This window comes from Lampetra planeri, chromosome 50, assembly GCF_965212315.1.
Source record: "Lampetra planeri chromosome 50, kcLamPlan1.2.h2, whole genome shotgun sequence".
NCBI classification, from domain to species: domain Eukaryota; kingdom Metazoa; phylum Chordata; class Hyperoartia; order Petromyzontiformes; family Petromyzontidae; genus Lampetra; species Lampetra planeri.
Window position 1 is genome coordinate 2,964,708 of NC_136156.1, and position 21,788 is coordinate 2,986,495.

The 21,788-nt window shown below is 48.6% G+C and overlaps 1 protein-coding gene across 1 annotated transcript in view; it reads right to left on the reverse strand.

Annotated features, from left to right (window-relative positions):
- Window positions 1-18,780: 18,780 nt before the first annotated feature.
- HDAC8 (histone deacetylase 8) overlaps window positions 18,781-21,788 on the reverse strand; it is a 189,904-nt gene continuing 186,896 nt past the window's right edge. The window contains exon 11 of the mRNA XM_078616443.1: window positions 18,781-20,513. Within this exon, the coding sequence (XP_078472569.1) occupies window positions 20,491-20,513 (23 nt within the window). The 3' untranslated portion in view covers window positions 18,781-20,490. The remainder of the gene's footprint in view (window positions 20,514-21,788) is intronic.

The window sequence follows — 21,788 nt, forward strand, 5'->3', positions numbered from 1 at the left end:
ACATTAAAGGGAAGGAACCGATTGACACAAAGTGAGCCCCCCACGAAACTAGACTGCTCAGGGGCCTCCCGTCCAAACTTAACCCAGGCTTGTGTCTCCTCCAGTGCGGGTGGCACGTGTCGCACTGTATAAGGAAGATGCATGACTTTCTCACTTCCCCTTCGTGCTTTGAATGTCGCCAAACCCAAAAAAAACCTCTCATAACGTGTACCATGTGTCAGTCGAGACCATCAGTGCTGTGCAGACGCGTTGTTGAATTGTTTCCATTGGGGTTATATTTCAAGAAAGAGTAGCAATTAACTGCGTCCTCCTCCTGTACCAGTGAAAGGTACTCTTCATCGATCATCATGTATACCTCGCCTGGTATACAGGAGGATCGTGAGATCGATCCCGACCCCGACGCCTATATATTTAGAGTCCGTGGGTTGTCCCCGTGGTCGCGTGGATTTTTCTAGAATCAGCATCACGCGTTTAGAGTATTCGGCTGCTATACATTTCCACGTGATAAGCCACTTCGTTGAGCTATCATTTGTGGTGGCCAGGTCGCTTCTGAAAACGAACTATGATGCTCAGTGAGCCTTACCTGGTAAAATAAAAAAGTTCACTTTTATCTTCTTGGTTCTTTCGGTAAAGTCACGTAGAAGGGAAATAAAGTAATAAAAAGAAAACATAATAAAATAATTCTCACGACGTTTCGGCCACAACGCAAGCAGCCGTCCTCAGGTGAAGAACAGGTCTGTCGGAAAGACAACGGCTGCTTGCGTTGTGGCCGAAACGTCGTGAGAATTGTATTTCATTGTTTTATTTTTATTATTGTATTATTTCCCTTCTACGCGACTTTACCGAAAGAACCAAGAAGATGAATCCCTGCAGTCACGAAAGCTTTAAATCGAAAGTTCACTTTTAGTTTGAAAGTTAAACACGTGATGCAATGGGCGCTTTGTCAGGCGAAGGTTATTGTGGTTGTTGTCGCTATCAGCCTGGAACTTCCAACTGTTCCTCGTGCAGTCATGGCATCCGAACTCCGATACAGTCTCTTCCGCAATCCTCCTCCACACTTCTGGGCCTCCACTCCTCCCTAAGTCGACGTTGTCTTTCAGTTGCCCTCATCACCGCGGTCCTTCCCCCCTCATTCTCTATGAATCTCGCTTTGCTCCAACAACGGCATCGATACCGCCGCATATCACCACCCCCGACTTACTGTTTGGCGTATTCTTATTTCTCCATGAGGGTTCAACCACGGCCGAAGTGTGAAAGAGAAGAACAGCGTCAACCAGTGCTACGGGCCCCGCACTTTCAAGGGACCCGCGCTAAATGCTTTCAAGCTATCAATTCCGGTTCAGTGATTCTGCACTTGCTCTATTACTATAGTACTATACCGCATTCAAATTTTACGAACGACTGGGTGTTTAAGGTTAACGATTTGTCGTATTATCTGGCTGTATAGCAAATGAAAAAATACAATTTACTATGCAAGTAAAAAAAACTTTTTAATATTTGTGTTTTTTATTTAGGGCCCTTTATAACATCATGCTGCAGGTCTCGCACTAGTTTTATCCAGTACTGGCGTCAACGTGACTTTGCAGCGATGGGAGAAGAAACTATGTAAACAGCGGCAGCGTGCGGATATGCGTGCCACCTATTTTTGTGTCAAAGGGAAATAGCCACGTGGACGTGTTATTCACTCGCTACCGTACACTATTATATATTTCCCTTTCCCGAAATATATATATTTAGCACGTACACACGCAGTCGTTATCTCGGTGTAGCGATGTGATGCCGAGGAATATTCCACGGTATTCACACGGGGCGGAACGCCGCGCCACCATAATAATGGACCCTGTGATCAAAGTGACGGTCTTGTTCTACCTCCGATTATCACGGTTGGCTACGTACGGTGCGAAAGAAGTTCAACATGCAACATACACACACGTACGTGCAAAATCGCTCGAATAATTGTTTAACGAGGTCACCGTTGGTCGTAATGCCCCGGTCTTTCTCCAGCGGGTGACAACATTTTTGTGTTTTCGGGAAGAAGAAAAAAAAACGCCGTCTCTGATAGTCGAAAGTTGTCAAATTCCACCGTGCACCGTCCAGAAGTAAAAACATAAACACCCTCGCAACTGGCTTCCAGTGGAGTGTAGTTCGGAACAGAAAGCAAATCTCCACCCCCTTTCCACACCGCCGCAAAAGAAAACAACAGCAGGACAAAAACACAAAATAGAAGCATCACATCGCCCTGACTCTGAAATCTACAGAGATACACACACAACAACAACAAAGATCCCCCGTAAAGCCTTTAACAGATTGCTGGGACAAGTGCTGTTAGCAGAGAAGTCGCAGCACCCATGAAGGCCGACGCGGCACGCGTGGGGGTGGGGGCCAGCACCACGCCCGGCCGCCTTTGTCTTCCCCCCCATGTCTACACACACTGCACCAGGTGGTAACTAATTTGAGGCTGAGTCGACCTAGGGGAGGGAGTCCGTGGACCGCTTCAGATATTCGTCACCGATTGTTGGCTGTGAGCCGGGTATCGAATTCTGTTCGCCTTGTAGGAGGAGGGGAGCGGGGTGGGATTCTAGTGCAGTGCGCTAACCGCTGCGCCACCGCTCCCCACTGCACTCAGACAACAAAGACAAAGGTCCCCCGTATAGCCCGCGACAAGACTGCGCACAGACAGCACGGGCAGTAGTCTTCACCGCTCCGCGATCACGGCGAAGGGCGTGCTGGGTTCGGTGGTTTCAGGTCAACAAGTGTAGCCGAGACATTATCATCAGAGACGCACGCCGCGACATATTTTCACAGACACACAACGCGTAACCTCAAATAACAGGGGGCGGCGTGGCTTTATCACCACACCCACCACCACCACTACCACCACCACCACCGCCCCCTTCTTTGCAGTCGCCCCCGCTACACGCGTGCATTGCTCCGTGTGACGCATTTGCTGATGCAAGTCCGGAAATCACTCACCACAAAATATACTACACAAGTATTTATTTTTCCCTAGCGTGGTGGCCGGGCAGCAGTGTTTATTTATTTATTTTCTCTCTCTCTCCTCTCTCTATTCGCGCACACACGCGGCGAATTATTTATTTATTTGTGTCTGGGTTATCCTGGGAGAGGGATGGATGGGAGAGTCCAAGTGGATGGGGGCATGGATGAGTGGCAGGCAGAGAGAGAGAGAGAAGTAAAAAATACAATGACTTGCAATGACTGCCATTGAAATAACAACAGCAGCAGCAACAACAACAACAATGACCGTGGTGGTGGTGGTGCTGGTCGTGCAGCGGTTAGCGCGTGCGCTCCGAACCCCCGGCCACCCGAGTTCGATTCCTGCTCACGAACAACACCAGTGGCGATTATTTGAACCTGTCTTGGACCTGCCCCCTAGCTGGAACAGCCCCAAATGAGTAGCACCTGGTGCGTTGCGTAAAAACCCATCGACACCGGAGAGACAAAGGCGGCCGGGCGTGGTGTTGGCCACCCACCCATCCTCCCTCGTGTGCCGTTGCCGGCCCTTCACATGTTGCTGCTCTCGCTAACAACACTTGCAACAGTCTGTCGAGGTGACACGGTGTGAGGGTCTCTTTGTTTTGGTGGTGATAATGGTGCAAACGAATCGTTGGCGTATCGTGTGACAAACAAATTGACGAAGCGTTCTGTTGGCGCGCGCGCGCGCGCGTGCGTTTTACTCGAGGAATGCAGATGACATAGCGAGCCCGTGGGGTTAGGGCGAGAGAGGAGAGAGGGGAGAGAGAGGAGAGAGAGGGGAAGAGGCGAAAACACGGAGCTGTACCAAATACTTCGCGTCGGCCGGAATTTCTCAGACGCCAGAAAAAGAGCAGCAACAGCATTGGCGGCGGTGTTAGAAGCAAGACATGTATGGACGTCTTTCGCTCTCTCCGAGGCTTTTGCTGCTGCTGCAACAACAACAGCAGCAGCAGCTTAGCAGAAGACGGCCTGTTACGAACCACATTTTTAAAATTAAATTCGCGGTTTTAAAATCATCAACGCGCGCCCACTCATTTATCACAATGCGCGTTTGAAGCGAGACAAATTCTCGCCGGTTTCCCACCCCGTAGCTTTGTTGAAGTTTCAGGGGGCATTTTGGAAAGAATTGTCTCGGAGCTGTTGACGTTCATCACGAAGACATGCAGAAGAAGATCCGCCCGTATAGCTGAGGCCACAGGGGCTGTTGTGGGGCAAGATCATTGTTTGCGAGCAGGTCCATGGCGCACTCCGACGGGATGGTGTGGCCAGGACCACGCCCGACCTACTTTGTCTCCCCACAGTGCCGATTAATGTACACACACGGCACCAGGTAGTCATTTAAGGCCGAATCGAACTGGTGGCGGGTGGTGGGGGGGGCATGCAGGACATTCTACTGGGCATCTGTGAAAAATAGATTTAGAGCTCAGGGCCGTCCATAAATGACGTCACGCGATTTTGGACGATTTTTGATCCCCCCCCCCCTCGTCACACGACGTCACAAAAAGTCAAACCCCCCTCAAATATGACGGCACGAAGCTCTGCCCCCCCCCCCCCAAAACCATATTTCCATTTTGAAAATAAAACATGCTTCAAATCGCTTTAAACTATTGTCATTGTAGTGCGTATTTAATGTGGCGCTGCACTCTGATGTTGGAGTGTTGTTATACCAATTAGTGTTGTTATAACAATTCTATATTTAAAGTTGCGCATTTTGATGTGACGTCACATCAAACAACCCCCCCCCCCCTCGTCACACATCGTCACAAATGTCTGACCCCCCACCACCCCTAGGTGCGTGACGTCATTTATGTACGGTCCCTTAATTGATTCGTCCAGTATAAATACAGATTCTGATTCACGCAATTCGCCACTAATGATATCCATGAGCGGGAATCGAACTCGGGTATCCAGCTTCGTACTGCATTTATAACACGCACACACGTAGAGGAGACAAGGTTTAAAAAAAACCTCCTTTGTAAAAATTAGATAAACATGCTGATCTGCCCCCTCTAACCATTCCTGACTACAGCACGTCGCGTTAGAGGAAATGGTGTTTTGGGTGTGTCAATATTTATTCAATTAGTCACCCATTGCAGGGAAGATACTAGGTCCCTGACAGCCCCGATGTTCATGGAAAACTCTTCCAGCGTCGTGGCAAACAGGGCTTTTCAGTTTATGTTTCAGTTTATTTGGTATAGCCCTGTGAGCCATTCGGCTCTTGAATCGGGTGCAACCGCAACAAAACAAAAAACAAAAACATGAACAAGAAAACATCTTAAAGTGACTATGCGCAAACAGAAAATTCATTTTTCTTGGTTCTTTCGGTAAAGTCACGTAAGAAGGGAAATAGTAAAATAATATTATTATAAAACAATAAAAATGCTCACGACGTTTCGACTGCAATACAAGCAATCATCATCAGGTGTGAAATCCACAGAAAGAACATTTTACACCTGATGACGATTGCTTGTGTTTCAGTCGAAACGTCGTGAGAATTTTATATTTATATTATTTTATTATTTCCCTTCTACGTGACTTTACCGAAAGAACCAAGAAGATATTCATTCACCTTTGTCACGCACGGCTGCGTGCACATTCTCAATCTCGGCTCGCATTAGCCGAGCTCTGTCGCAAGCGGTTAAATGCCCCGTTGTTCAGCAACCTGTGTTTGCTTGGCGCATCTTTTCCTGTTCAATAGGCGTCCAAATATCCGACCTTTTCGCAACCTATCCACCCATCAATATAATGTCCCAGTCCCCCCATATCCGAGTCGGATATGCGACGTTGGCACACAGGACAGTGACGTTATACACAGTACGACGTTGTACACATCACAGCGACGTTGTACACAAGACAGCAATGACAGGCGTAGGCAGCTCTCAGTCAAAGCGGCGACAGCGAATGGTCTTTCTGGTGGCGCGGACGAGGAGACGAGTGCGTGACTCGTGTTGTAATATCCCTCGGACGTGAAGCAACAAAAAAAATGGTCCGATCCATCAAACGCAGCCCCTGAGCTCAAACTCAATCTCCGTTCTCATTCATTCCCCGCTAACGCGACCCGCCCCCGATGCGCCGTGGTTGGGTTTCGCGTGGCCGGCCCCTCCGCTTTGCACCGTGGCGCGTGAAGCCGGAGACTTTTGCGTTGTCGGGAATTGGGCCCGAGCATCTCCCAATTGAACAGGGACAAATCCTTCATTGGCGCCGAGCATTTTTGCAGCACCGTGGCGGTACAAATGAAAAATATTCTACAATACGGCAAAAGGTAGCAGCAGCGAGCCCCACTCCCCCCCCCCCCCCATTGCTCTAAACCCAGAGTTCATGCTGTGTTTGCGACAGAGGTCCACGGAGTTTCTGTAACCCCCCCCCACCCACCCCCTCGCATCTTTACCGGGCTCCTATTGAAATACAAATTTTACGCACAAAAAAACAAAGGCGCAACACCCTAAAATCGCTCATGCAGGCGGTGCCTCCACTGAGCGAACTCAAAGAGGGTACTTGGTCTACTCTTCCAGACGTTTCACGTGACCTGTTGCATAAATAAGTGGGCGGGTTGTACCCACACGTTACTCGCGGACCTGCTGATCCACTCAAATGTGGCGGACTTATTTGTACTGCTGAGTGAACAGAGGCGCAGGGGGATGGAGAGGGCTCTGGGGTAGGTTTGAGAAACCCGCAACCATCCCTTCGACTACCTCGCCGGGAGATGGAATGGATACCTGTCAAGCCCTTATCAGTGCCCCCTACATTATTACAGACAAATTCAGACCTCATTGGTCACCACGTGCTCTTATAAATCCCAACGTTCATCCTACAAAGTCCCATCACAAGGGAGAAACACAATAAAATAGACCAAAAACACGTTTTTCCCCCCGTATTGAAACGGCTGTACGCCGTACGGACCTCAAAACTCAATTTTCCTGTACAACAATACGGGGTAAACCGTGCGAGGTTGACGGCTGTGGCAATGTGAACCTGCGACCTCTGGATTGAAAGTCCAGTGCGCGGGCCCCATTCGGGTACACGGCGGCGATTCTTTCATAAACGAGGGCTAGATTTGAAGCTTTCGTGACTGCAAGGATTCATACTCTTAGTTCTTACGGTAAAGTCACGTAGGAAAAAAATGAAATTAAAATTAATGAAAATAAAATAAAAATCACGACGTTTCGGAGGCAACACAAGTGACGGTCCCACCTGATGACGGAGACTTGTGTTGCCTCCGAAAGGTCGTGATTTTTATTTTATTTTTATCAATTTTAATTTCATTTTTTACCCACGTGACTTTACCGAAAGAACTAAGAGTATGACAAGGAGGGCATTGGTAAGTGCTGCCGCATTGCTGCTATCTTGCGCAATCACTACACGGGGCATCGTTGACCAGAGAGATGCCACGTGTGTAGTGGTGCGACGGACCAAAAACAAAACAAGAAAAGCAGCCGCAATGCGTCCGAGCTCCTCGGATGAACCTGGACGCTCGCTTGGGTCCAGCGAGCACCAGACGCCCCAAGGGAGGTTGTCAACGGGGCTGTTTTGGGGGCCACGCGTTTTTGGCAGAAGATGGCGAAGTCAATTGGCGCTGTGCTCTCTAACGCCGGCATCTACAACTAATGGGGGTGAGGGGGTGGGGTAAAATCCATCACGTTTGTTTGAAAACGAATAGCTTTTGTTTTCATTGCGGGAAAGATGAGGGCCCCGAAAGAGACAACAGATGTATTTTTCAAGTGTGATGTTGGCTCTAAATATAAATAAAGGCTCTAAATTTAGTGTGCGTAATTGTATTGCGTAACGCTGCATAATAGGGCAGAGTGGTGGGCGCAGTGGTTAGCAGCGTGGCGCTACGAATCCCAACCTGGGCACGGCTAGCATCAGTGGCGAGAGGCATCTGGAACCGATCCTGGCTCCAACCCCCCCCTCACCACCCAACTTCACCAACCAACCTTGACCAGGGTGATGAAGTATAACAAAGTGGCCGCCATGACAAGTTCTTGTAATTCGTGATTAATTCACGGTTCTCTGTTACGTCTTCAAGGGTTGCTGCTCGTTGCTGGATGCTTGCCACTGGGGTGGGGGGGTGGTTGGATCCTGTGCTAAGTAGCTGCGATTTTAAATAATATAAATGAAACAATACAAGCAACGGTACAAGGAAGAGGCCCATCACTTAGCAGTGGATTTGACGGCTGAAAATGCTTACTTGTACGATCTAAGGTTAAATAAGTTCGCTTGAAAAAACTACGATGGATATATTTTTATTTAGCACGGTAAAGTTCACTGAGCTACGAGCTCTTTTTCAGAGGCGACCTGGCTCCACGTGGGAATTTATAGCCGCTGCCAAATAATCCAAGCGGGTGTTGTTTCTAAATGCGGTGGAGGGAAAACACGGAGGAACCCGGTGAACGATCCACACGCTTGGACCACCGCGTGGAGAGAGAAAAACAAAGCCTCGAGGGCCTGCGCCAAATGAGCCTCTTATCAAACTCTTAGGTTTTTTCGGTAAAGTGTCACGTTGGTAAAAAAATAAAATTAAAAATTACTAAAAGTATTAATAGAAATAAAATAAAATAATTTCTATTAATACTTTGAGTAATTTTTACTTTTATTTTTATAAAGTAATAATAGAAATAAAATAAAATAATTTCTACTATCACTTTTAGTAAATTTTAATTAAATTTTTCTACCTACGTGACTTTACCGAAAAAACCTAAGAGTATGAATCCTTGCAGTCACAAAAGCTTCAAATCTAGAGCCTCTTATCAAGCCTGTCGGCCGAAACGTCGCCCTGCGAAGCTGCAGCCAAAGCCGGGGAGTCGGGTCTACACTGGCGCTTTGCCCACCTTACACCACGCGGAGACGGCCGTGATATTTCACGAGTGTCCGCTAGCTCAGCTGTCCTCAAATGCTGCCCGGCGCTTGTTTTTCTGCGTGCCCTGTGCGCGGCTACTTTTAGCTCGATGACATCTCTGGCGGAGTTGAGCGGCCTCCCTCTGTTATGCGAGGACACTTGGCAGGCGTCAAGAGCCTGTGCGGTAAACACGCTCCGAGCTCACGCGGCTCCTGTTGGCTCCCAACAGGGAGGACACCCGCGATTCACGAATATTGCGGAGTAAAATATATCTCCTTCTCGAAAGGCCAGGGCACGTGGTCGTAATGTTTTATGTATTGTCGTTGTTGTTGGTATTGTTGTAGATTTGAAGCTTTCGTGACTGCAAGGATTCATATTCTTAGGTTTTTTTTACGTGACTTTACCGAAAAAAACCTAAGAATATGTTGGTATTGTTTTACGATGCTTCGCATTCCTGTCTCGGACGGAATGTTTTGGACTCATCGTCATCCGTCAACATATTTCATCCACTGCTGGATGAAAGCCTCCCCCAAAACTGCCAACAGCTGGCCCAACAACGTAATACGTGAATTAAATTTGCGATGTAATTATAAAAAAATCGCTCTGTCGCCCTGCACGCGAGTTGATTTCATCGATCCGTCTTCTAAACAGTGGTTAGTATGTGCTCTAAGTATGCTGAACTTCTTTCGCGCCGTACGTAAGCCAACCGCGGAGGTTCGTCCACTCTGGACGCGTTCCCCTGGTTGACTGTTCCCGTCCATCGGGCCCCGGAAGCCGTCGTGACGAGGTGTCAAAGTCCTGTCCAGAAAGACCCACGTGCCTTTCATAGTTGTTCTCTCTCTCGCCACAGTTCCACACTGCCGAACGCTGTTGTTGTTGTTGTTGCTGCTGTTGTTGTTTTCGGTGAAAGTGAGCGCGACAACAACAACAACAACAACGGCAGCAGCAGCAGCAAGACGCGTGAGAGATTCGGCAATCAAAAAAATCCCGGTGACTCGCTCGTGCCATTTCGCGACCGCTCCGGTTCGCTTCTCACGCACTTCGCGAACACGCCGCTGCTGCTGCTGCTGCCGCTGCTGCTACTGCCGCCGCTGCCGCCGCTACTGCCGCTGCTGCTATCGCGATATAATTTTTTTACGGAAGAATTTCATAACTTTCGTGACGTTTACGCGGACCGGTTTGAGCCCACTCTCTTCTCAACTATGTTGCTCTGGTGGTGGTGTGTTTTAAGAAAAAAAAACTACAATTTGCACGGTCACTTAAACACACTGATGCCGCAAGCCTACTGGATGGAGATCGGAAAAAGCCACGAATTTCCGTATTCGTGCTGCTGATACGTGAAAACGTAAAGATGCCCTTCGTCCACGCTGCACTTGATACGCCGCGGGGTGACGGGGGGGTGAAGTATGGCGAAACAATCGCCATGGTAACGAAACAATCCCTGTGATCGACACGGCGTGCGGGAGGCCTTCATCCAGCAGTGGATTGACAAAGATCCCCCGTGTAGCCTGAACAGACTGTTGGGGCAAGTGCTGTTAGCGAGCACCTATGAAGGCTGGCGCGGCACACAAGGGGGTGGGTGGCCAGCACCACGCCCGGCCGCCTTTGTCTCCCCAGTGGCGATGTTTACACACCACACACCAGGTACTTATTTGAGTCTGAGTCGACCTAGTGGAGGCCCAGGACCGGTTCAGATAATCGTAACCGGTGTTATCCATTAGCGTATATCAAACCTCCAAACCTCCAGGTTCGTAGCACAGCGTAGCGCTAACCGCTACACCACCGCTCCCCCGCCGCACACACGCAACAGACAACGAAATGCCGTGGATAAAAGCAGAACAAACATTCAGAGTCTTGTCACCACCACCCCCCCCACCACCACCACCGAAAGGGTCTCGCGTCGTTCCCATGCCGTTCGACAATTTACATTTCTCTCAATATTGTTCGTGGCGTGACCATCTCCCTGCGGCGAAAGTAAATCCACCACCCCCCCCGCTTCTCTCACTCAGTCCGTGGCTGCGACGTGGTTGCATCGAGTGCGTCTCTCTCGCGTGTGCCTTTTGTGGTGTTTGTGATTGTTCTTGCAGGGAACGAGGAACGCTTTTGAGTTGTCCCCTGACCCTGCGGTGGAGTTTTTGTTCTCGATGTTTGGGGGGTGGGGGGGGTTTAATTCACGGCTGCGAATATTTTTTTGGGGGCACTCTTTTGCCAATCAGCGCACGTGGCAGACAGGCCCCCCCCCACCACCAGCCCCCCCCCACCAGCCCCCCCCCCACCAGCCGACCCCCCACCAGCCCCCCCCCCACCAGCCACCCCCACCACAAGCCTATGAAACAATAATAAATTGTGTTTTTTTTAAAACCCTTCATGGCAATAAAACAGGAGTTTAACACGTAGGCTTTCGCGACCAATATCAACCATAAAATAGGTTTGTTTGGGTTAGATCGCGTAAATATATAAATGTGTTGTTAAACCCGCCACCACCCGACCCAGCCAACTAGTAAGGGTTTGTCACGTCAACAGAACGTGCCAATTCGTCCCGAGTACAGCACTAGCCGGTTGTGTGTTGGAGAGCCAAGCCACAACATTTACAAGCCGAGTACGACGTTTCGCCAGTGATTACAACTAGCTTCATCAGGCGGACAGCCAGAACAGGAGGATTTCTCTACAAATCTGTCTGTCGCCTGAAGCTAGTTGTAATTATTGGCAGAAACGACACATTTATCTTTACGCAATCTAACCCAAAAAAAACTATATTATGTAAAACAGGATTTGTGTTAATATGTTCAAACAGCAAAATAGGCACGCCTTTGTTGTTCAAGATTTGAAGTTTTCGTGACTGCAAAGATTCATACGCGTTGGTTATTTCGGTAAAGTCACGTAGGTGAAAAGATGAAATAAAATAAAAATAATAATAAAATAAAAAATCTAATTAAAATAAAAAATAAAACAATTTCTAGCTGTGATTTCCACACCTGATGATGATCGCTTGTGTTGCAATCGAAACGTCGTGATTTAATGTAGTTATTTATATTTTTTATTTTCATTCGATTTTTTTATTCTTATTTTTATTTTATTTTTTTCACCTACGTGACTTTACGAAAGAACCAAAGAGTACCTTTGTTGTTGTTGTTGCTGTTGCAAGGAGTCAAGTCAAAACATGCCAAACAAACATGCTCTGATCATTCTTTATGGTTTCGTCTCAACAGTGTTAGCCGAAAGAACGCCAAAAGGCGAACATTACGGAGGCGATGCAAGTATCAGAACACTTATAGCTCGGGGTCGATCAGTTTTATTTCTGTAGGGCAATCCGTTTTAAAGAAATGCAACTTGTAAATGTTGTGGATTTACTCTCCAACACGCCGGTGGGCTGAAGTAGTAACTAATTGGCGTTTTGTTTACGTGACAAATCCCTTACTAATTGGCTGTGTAGGGTGGTGGAGGGTTACGACACATTTATACTTACGCGATCTAACCCAAAAACCTTTTATTATGAATCTTAACACCTGTTTTATTGCCAGAAACGGTAAAACCTCTTCTTATTTCTAGATTTGAAGCTTTCGTGACTGCAAGGATTCATATTCTTAGGTTTTTTCGGTAAAGTCACGTAGGTAAAACATTAAAATTAATAAAAGTAACAAAGGCTCAGTCTTTTGTTATGCAGTCTATTCTTAGTCTTAAGCCTCACCTTACCATATTAATAAAAAGTGTGCCGTACTTGGCCCTTCCCCTCTTCAACCATTATATATACGGAGTGGTAGCTCTTGTAATCTCTCATTTACTTGATACAGCTGTCGTGGCTGTGACGGTTCCACCTGAAGACGGAAGCTTGTGTTGCCTCCGAAACGTCGTGATTTTTATTTTATTTTACTTTTATTAATTATTTTTTTTTACCTACGTGACTTTACCGAAAAAAACCCTAAGAATACTATTCTTATTTTCATAATACATTTTTATCCTGGCAAAACGGTCCCATAGATATGCTCTGATAATGCTGAATATGCGTTGTCATTGTAACCGATTTGCCTACGCCAGAGACGGCCTTCGTCATGTCTCACCACCGGTGTTAGGTCAGGGAACAATGGCAAAAGACGAGTAAGGACAAAAACAATGCGAGTATCAGACCATGTAACGTCTGAACATCTTAACACCTGCTTTATTACCAGACAGGGTAACACCCTGCTTAGTCGTATTGTTTCATCGTTTTGACACTTCCGAATATTTATTCATACTGGAGCAATCCGATGAGCTATGAAGCTCGTTTTTTCACAGATGCCCCATCGAGTAAAGTAACCCTCGCCGCGATCGCTGATAGAGAGAGAGGCTTTCCATGCGGCTGAACTAATCCGGGCGCCTCAACGGAGGCCGTGTGGTGGTGGCATGGGTCGCGTTGAAGCGATGCCACCTCTTAAGAAATTCGAGGCAAGTTGGGGGTGGGGGGAGTTCTTGTCCGGGATGGGTTCCCCTCCCCCACCACCACCACCAGGGCTGTATTATTCAATAGTCACTGTATGCACTGTGCCTAGGGCCTGCAAAAACTAAAGGGCCTACGGCAAAAAAGTGTGACCATGTGTTTTTTTTAGATTTAAAGCTTTCGTGACTGCAGGGATTCATCTTCTTGGTTCTATCGGTAAAGTCACGTGACTTTACCGAAAGAACCAAGAAGATGTGTTTTTTTGTTTGTATGATAAAAAACAAATGTAACCAAGATATCTTCTTGAAAATATATATTCATAGAAAGCAAGGATAGGCACAGTGTGTAGATACAAAGAGGCAAAGTCCTATAAATATTTTCATAAGGTGAGAGAGAAATTAACATCGGAAATGAACTCCCATCGAATGAGGACACAGATTAAATAACGGACGTGTCAGGAACGACATCTCTCCAGCGGCTGGACTAAGTAGACGTGAAACGAGCGAGTGATAGTGGCGATACGGGGGGGGGGGCAGCAGCAGTGTCAACTATAGAGAAATATCACTCAAGTCCGACGTGCCGAGGGCCACGAAGAACCTTCATCAGGCCTTGACCACCACGGCTCGCGGAGGAAGACGGCGTGGCCCAACGTTTCAGGGCGTGGAAAGTGTCCGGACGTGAAGCTGACATTTGCCATCTTCTGCGCGCTGTCCCGTCGCGCAAAAAAAATTCGCCGCCGTCAGTGACAATGCATCGTGGACATTTTTTTGAGTTTCTTGTCAACGTATTTTTATTTCGGCCACGCCGAACAAGGACAAACAATTCGCGCCGCGCACATTTTTTTGTCGTTGCACACACTCAAAATAAGTATTCTTGCGGATGTTAACATTGATTTTTTAAAATATATATTAAAAAGAGTGTAAATACACACTGGGGGGGGGGGGGGATTTTTTGTACGTATGTCGATAGGGCCGCACGCGGTCACGCCTGCCATGGTGCGTTCGCTGCGTGGCAACTGCCGCATTGGACTTGTGCCAAGCGCTACCGTGACACCACTCCCCCCCTCGCTACCCATCCCCCGAGATACAAAAAACACCAACCCATAAAGTACTCTTAGGTCTTTTCGGTAAAGTCACGTAGGTAAAAAAGAAACAATAAATAATAAGTAATAAAAAAATATATAAGGAATTATTTATTATTAAATTTTTGTTATTTATTTTTTACCTACGTGACTTTACCGAAAAGACCTAAGAGTATGAATCCTTGCAGTCACGAAAGCTTCAAATCTAGAACCCATAAAGTGTTGGGTGTCAATCAAGTAAACCCGACAGCTTGGAACGACCTCGGACTGGAGGAGGTGGCTGGGGGGGTGGGTTGGATCTCGCTCTGCGATGTAAGGAGCGGAGGGAACCTAGAGTTTAGAGACGCTAATGAAATACTCAGCGTGAAAGAGGCCCTCCCAGGGACGAGGTTAGACGGTAGAAATTGACCGCCTCCTCCTGTGCCAGTGAAAGGTTCTCTCCACCGTCACGCGGTTCGTTACCGGACTCGATCGCGAGCAGTCGGAGATGTTGACTACCTCGCCTGGTCTACAGGAGGTCGTGGGTTCGATTCCAACCATGACGCCTGCTGTATATTTGGAGTTTGCGTGTCTCTCTCTCGATCTCATCATCACAGTGGCTAGGAGATGTTAACTACCTCGCCTGGTCTACAGGGGGTCGTGGGTTCGATTCCAACCATGACGCCTGCTGTATATTTGGAGTTTGCGTGTCTCTCGATCTCATCATCATCACGGTTGCTAGGAGATGTTAACTCCCTCGCCAGGTCTACAGGGGGTCGTGGGTTCGATTCCAACCCTGACGCCTGCTGCTGTATATTTGGAGTTTGCGTGTCTCTCTCTCTCGCCCGTGGTGGTCGCGTGGATTTTTCTCGGGCTCCCCCTCCACATTTAGAATCATGCGTTTACAGTATTTGGCTGCTATAAATGTATACATGATGATGATGACGATGATGCCACTTCATTGAGCTATCATGTGTGGCCATGTCTCTTCTGAAAAGGAGCTACATCGCAGCTCAGTGGGCCTTACCTGGTAAAATAAAAAGTTGAGTTTAAGTTTATTATTCGCTGCCACAGCTCTCTGGTTCTGCCGCGATTCGACGTTTTACTCCACGTGCTGGCAGCAACTTCTTCTTCTTCAGGAACTTCCTCAGGTGCAGAAGAAGCTTCCTCAGCACGCGCAGCGAAACGTCGGACACATCCATGGCGAACGACGCGAAGGGAATGCAATCGGGGAGACCCCCCCAAAAACAACTCGAGTTTGCGGAGTTGCCACGATGTCGGTTCACGCGCGGTCAAGGCAATCGTCGTGTTGTTGTTGTTGTTCCTAGTAACCCTGCGATGGGAATTTTGTTTCCTTGCTCGGCCCCCCTTTCGTCTGCCAGAGTGCCGCGTCCTCACAGCGCGCGGGGTAAGCGGGGGGGGGGGGTCGTCTCGAAGCGCCCCGGCGAGACTTCGCATCAACACGCGACTCTTCTTCTGCGGGACCTTCGACACGCACGCTCGCGCAAAGTTTCCTGCCCGCGCAACAAATTAATTTTCCAGACAATTTAAGATTGACGCACATGTAAGCTCGTCTAGGTAGCACTGCAGCCCGCGCCGAGATCAGATAAGCTTCCCCATTGCATCTCGGTAGCGAGTAGAAGCAGCTGGTGGTATTTATCAGATGAACCTGATATTATTTTCCACGCTTGCTTTCATCATTATCCGTATTAGTAAGTCTGAGCACGTGGGACGTTTAAGTCCATCACAGTGCGGCGCGGCTACCGTGCACGATACAAGAGCTCATGCGAGATTTCGTTTGCATTCGCTCATTCCTCCTTCATTCGCTCATTCTTCATTCGCTCATTCTTCATTCGCTCATTCTTCATTCGCTCCTTCTTCATCCACTCATTCCTCATTCACTCATTCTTCATTCGCTCATTCTTCATTCGCTCATTCTTCATCCGCTCATTCTTCATTCGCTCATTCTTCATTCGCTCATTCTTCATTCGCTCATTTTTCATTCGCTCATTTTTCATTCGTTCATTCTTCATTCGCTCATTCTTCATCCGCTCATTTTTCATTCGCTCATTCTTCATTCGCTCATTTTTCATTCGCTCATTTTTCATTCACTCATTCTTCATTCATTCTCCATTCGTCGTCGGCCACGATCTATCCACTGCTGGACGAAGGCTTCCCCCACGCGTTTGATCTCATCGCTCCATCTCCGCGGTGGTCACTTTTTTCTCTCTGCGGCTTTCGGTCACCAATCCGTTCGAGTGGCGTGTTCTGTCTAGATTTGAAGCTTTCGTGACTGCAGGGATCCATACTCTTTGGTTCTTTCGGTAAAGTCACGTAGGTATAAAATATAAAATAATTTAAATCACGACGTTTCAGGCGCAACACAAGCGTGTTCTGCCCCAAGCCAACGTTCATGAACGGTCCGGAAGACGTTTTCCGATTTGTTGTTTGCTTCTCCGATGCACGTGCTCCCCTGTCTGTCTCTCCGTGTAATTCCACGCCTCCGTTTTGCGTTCTTTTCGTATTTTGTTCAACTTAATTTCTCAACGTCGATGTGTGCGATACGCGATAGCGGGTAACACGCACCGATTGAAATGTTTTGTTACTTTGGACACATCGGAGGATGTTGCTTTTCTGAATCAAATTCAGTTTTCCAAAAAGCACTTTTCTCAACCAAGAATAAAATCGTAACTTTCACAAGCCTTTGTCAACAATCCCACTACTCGATGAAGGATCAAGGTTGGTTGGTCGGGACCCAAATCGCGGAGGAGTTTTACCACCATCACCACCACCATCACCACCACCATCACCACCACCATCACCACCACCACGGCATCTCTGATCTCATCACCAGGGAGAGCGCGCGACTGCGAGCGACACCAACAGCTGCTCAGACGACGTCGTCGTCGACTGCGACAGCAGCGGGGAGCGCGAATAGCGAAGGGCTTCCTCCTCCACCAGCGCCATGAGAACTGCGGGGAAATCTACAGGCGGTGCCTGGACCGCCGGGCCGCTCCAGTGTAGCGAATACTCAGCAAGTGGGGTGGGTGGGGTGGGGGCATAAACACGAACTGCGTCTGCGGAGATGAAGAGGGAATGCCTCCTCCTTCATCCCCCTCCCTTCACCCACCCCCTCCTTCTCCCTCCTTCTTCTCCCCCTCCTCCCTCACCCCTCCTCCTTCTCCCCTCCTCCTCCTGGCTCGTCCGCTCCAGTTTGGTTCGTTCAGTGCGAGGAGCTTTGCGCAGCCGGTGATTGCAGCACCGCAGCTGCCCCCCGTGCGCAGGGCACAGCAAGCTCACGAATTCCCTCCCTGTTGGTGCCGTTGGAACGCAAAATCGAACAAAAGGCGATTGATCTTCTTGGTTCTTTCGGTAAAGTCACGTAGAAGGGAAGTAATAAAATAATAAAACATAATAAAATAATTCTCACGACGTTTCGGCCACAACGCAAGCAGCCTCGACAGACCTGGTTTTCACCTGAAGACGGCTGCTTGCGTTGTGGCCAAAACGTCGTGAGAATTATTTTATTACGTTTTATTTTTATTCTTTTATTATATCCCTTCTACGTGACTTTACCGAAAGAACCAAGAAGATCAATCCCTGCAGTCACGAAAGCTTTAAATCGAAAAAGGCGATTGGTTGAGACCAAAAAAAACAACAACGTAACGCTGCTGGGCAAGAGACACGCCGATGGGACCGGGTGGTTAGCACATGTCCGTTCCGCCGTGGGTGTTTGTCCACAACGCGTGTGAGCTAACTCGGCGGGGGAGATAGGAATCCGTTCGCAGGTTCCATTGCGTCCAGCGGAAGATTGGGTAATGGCACCGGCGAGGGGCACGTGGGATCGCGCGCCCCAGAAAGGGAAGTGTAATCGCGCCAGGGCCCGATAAGGCAGCTCCCCCCCCTTCCCCTCGTTAACTCCCTCGCCTGGTATACAGGAGGTCGTGGGCTCGATCCCAACCCTGACGCCTGCTGCTGTATATTTGGAGTTTGCGGCATCTCTCTCTGTCATCATCATCACGGTGGCTAGGAGATGTTAACTACCTCGCCTGGTGTACAGGAGGTCGTGGGCTCGATCCCGACCCTGACGCCTGCTGCTGTATATTTGGAGTTTGTGGCGTCTTTCTCTCTGTCATCATCTTCCAGTGGTCGCGTAGATTTTTCTCCGGGTCCTACGGGTTTTCCCTTCCAATTTAGAATCCACTTCACGCGTTTCGAGTATTTGGCTGCTATCAATTTCCACACGATGATGAGCCACTTCGCTGAGCTACCATTTGTGGCCAGATTGCTCACGAAGAAGAGCTGTACAGCTCAGTGGGCTTTACCTGGAAAAGAAAAATGGTTTAGTTTAGTTCATAAATTAATAATTTATAGCGTTTAACATTGTGTGTCGTGTCCACCCCCACCTCTGGCTCAGGACGCGCAGCAGTGTTGCGTAACGGGTGTGTGGACATTTCAGCTCACGTCACTCCGAGGTCTTGTTGCAAAACGTTTCTTTTTATTCGACAATTTGGTTCAAAACAACGGTGACAACAGGTCACAACAAACTATCTCGGTGTACGCACACATCAGGGCCGCCGTCACAGCCGCGGAATGGTCAGCACAACTGGACTGGGCAATCCGTCACCACCACCACCACCACAGTTTGTCCATTGGGAGGTCGCGTGTGGTGGGGTTTGACCAGCATGGAAGAGTAGGCCAAATACTCTTGAGGAGGGGGTGGGGGGGGGCTCTCTAGACAGCACCAGCAGTGGCGTAGATTGAAAACGCATTTCATTAGAACTCCTCGTTGTGTTTAGTTTGTTGTCCTTCCCTCCAACTCTGCATTAGCACGGTTGGCTACGTACGGTGCAGGCAGAAGTTCAACGTGCACGCGTACGCACACAGCAGGCCATTGCAGGGCTGCGCCTTTGACTCTCTCGAACGCGCGCAAGGTTCGACACGAGCGCACGTGGAATTGATGAGACGGCGATGAGACGGCGAAGTGGAGCGTCTCTCGGTTGGCCTTCGTGATCCCTCTCTCTGAAATAAGCGCGCTTCCTTCGCGTCAACGACCCTGTCAAGGGGTGGCCGTGTTGGAGGTCCCCGCGCCAATGTTCTTCCGCGGCCAAAAGCTACTCGGTGCACGCGGCGAGGGCACTGCTTGCGAAAGAGGCGCGCTTTCGGGAGGCGATAGCAAAGCCCCGTTGCAATTTGTAACATCGCAAGTGGTGACTTACCAATAGCAATCGATGATGATTCACCGACCTGCACCGACCAGCGTGGTGAAGTTTAGGGTCAAAAAATCATCAATGGCCAACAGTGGATGAACCATTCAAGTAAATTCTGCAGGCTACGGACACAACCACTAACCACATTCACAAGCATCATCATCGTCAGCCATGGTCGATCCACTGCTGGATGCTGGATGAAGGCCTGCTCTAAGCAATTGCCATCTTCCGTGATGTTAACAGTCACGCAAAAAAACTCGCCTAAATCTCGACGCCGAATCGCGACTTTTCTTGCAGTGGACCGAACGCAAGTCGCCATCGACACAGAAACATCGTGGACGGTTCGAAGCGTAAAAAAAACAAAAAAATAAAAATCACCAAACACGTCACCCGGGTACGATCCCAGCGTCGTTTTGATGAAACGGCGGCAACTCTTTTACTTTGGCAAAAAAAAAATGTCACGTAGCTCTCCCGACCGGTGTGCTTTCTTCAGGTTGTGTGTGGCGTGTCGCTCGGAAAACGATGTCCCCCGACGTTTTGTCGAACCCGAGACGTGGATCGGTTCCCAAATGACGAGTTCCGCCGGCGAAAGACGCTCTTCTCGGCACTCGCGAACGAGCGGCACGACCCGGAAACGCAACCGCAGGGCTAAGCAGCGCGACCGCTAACAACGCACGCAAGCAAAACAACCGACGGTATTTATTTTTTTACACGCGCCCGTTCCCCACCGGACCATACGAAACACGTGAGCGCGACGAACGAAACTTTTACAAATTATCCCGATTTTAAAGTGCACCGAGGTGTCGCCTGTCGGTGAGAGGCGCGAGTGTGTGATCACAAGCCGCCACTTCTGGATAATCTGCGGCATCACCCCCCCGCACCCCCCTCCGTCTAAATCCGTAGAATGAAATCGTCCCCGTCGGTCCCGCGTGCCACAAGAGTCCTTGGCGTCTTTGCGTTCGTCCCCGCGTGAAGATTACGACGCGTTTTTCAGGTTGGCTGCAAAAGAAAATCGCACAGCGGAAGGGGGAGAGTGAGTTTGGGTACATTGGCGGCGACGATGCAGAAGCAAATCGGGGCGAAAGTTTAGGGCCCCAAACAGCTCAAGGGGACCCTGAAATTTGTGAAGAAAAAAAAAACGAATATCGGGATGGATCAAATATCAGCTTGAATCCAGGTCCTAATTAACATAAAATGTAAATGAACATAAAGTTAATAACATTCTCACATCTCTAACGTGTCCGCAGCTGTCTCTTCTCTGCATCTCTCTCACTTCGGTACATTCTGTCTCGTGTCCACAGCTCTCTCGTTTTCAATACAATTCTGTCCCATTTTAATTTCTCCTCTCATCGCACGCACGGCAGCTGTCTTTCGCCCACACCTCGTATAATTTCACTCCATTGCTGTCTCATCTGTTATCTCTCTCCTCTCATCTCACGCCAACTCTATCCTTCCACACATCTCGAATCTCACCGCATCTTTATCAGCCCTCGTCTAGATCTCTTCAGTCATCTCGAGAGGAGTTTATAAATCGAACGCGGCCCCACAACGCGGGCGAGCGACCGCCACTGAATGTAGGAAAGCAATGACAAGCCGGGCGAGTGTGCCCAAGAGGGGCGGCTAATACAGTAATCCCTCGCCACTTTGCGGTTCAAGTTTCGCGGCCTCAGTGCATCGCGGATTTTTCGAACTGATTTAAAGGCCTCATTATACCTGTGCAGTAACACCATCATCATCATCATTCATCATCACATTCATCGAACTGCACAGGTCTGTCATCGTCGTCATTGTCATCGTCATTGTCATCGTCATTACTGGAGTCAAGTCTCAAGATACTACTGTCATTGGTGAGTGTAGAACACCATAATACGTATCGTATGAGAGAGAGAGAGAGAGTGAATGTATAATATTAAGGTTTTATAATTAAATAGATTAAAGTAAAATATATATATAAAGTATAAATATACATATTTTAAACATTCTGGTACCCACACACACATATACGGAAATTCCTAGTGGGCCAATCCTACTTCGCGGATTTTCACCTATCACGAGGGGTTCCGGTCCCCATTAACCGCGATAAACGAGGGATCACTGTACACGAGTACGGAGTTGTAGGCAACGCGATGCACCGAGTGCCGCCTGGAGCACAGGTGTGAGGCTGGCTACGTGCGGTGCGGAAGAATCTCAACGTGGGCACGTGCGCGCAAGCGGCAATGAGGTGAGTTGCCGCTGAGGAATTGTCAAGTCAGCCGTCTCTCGGGCCAGTACAAA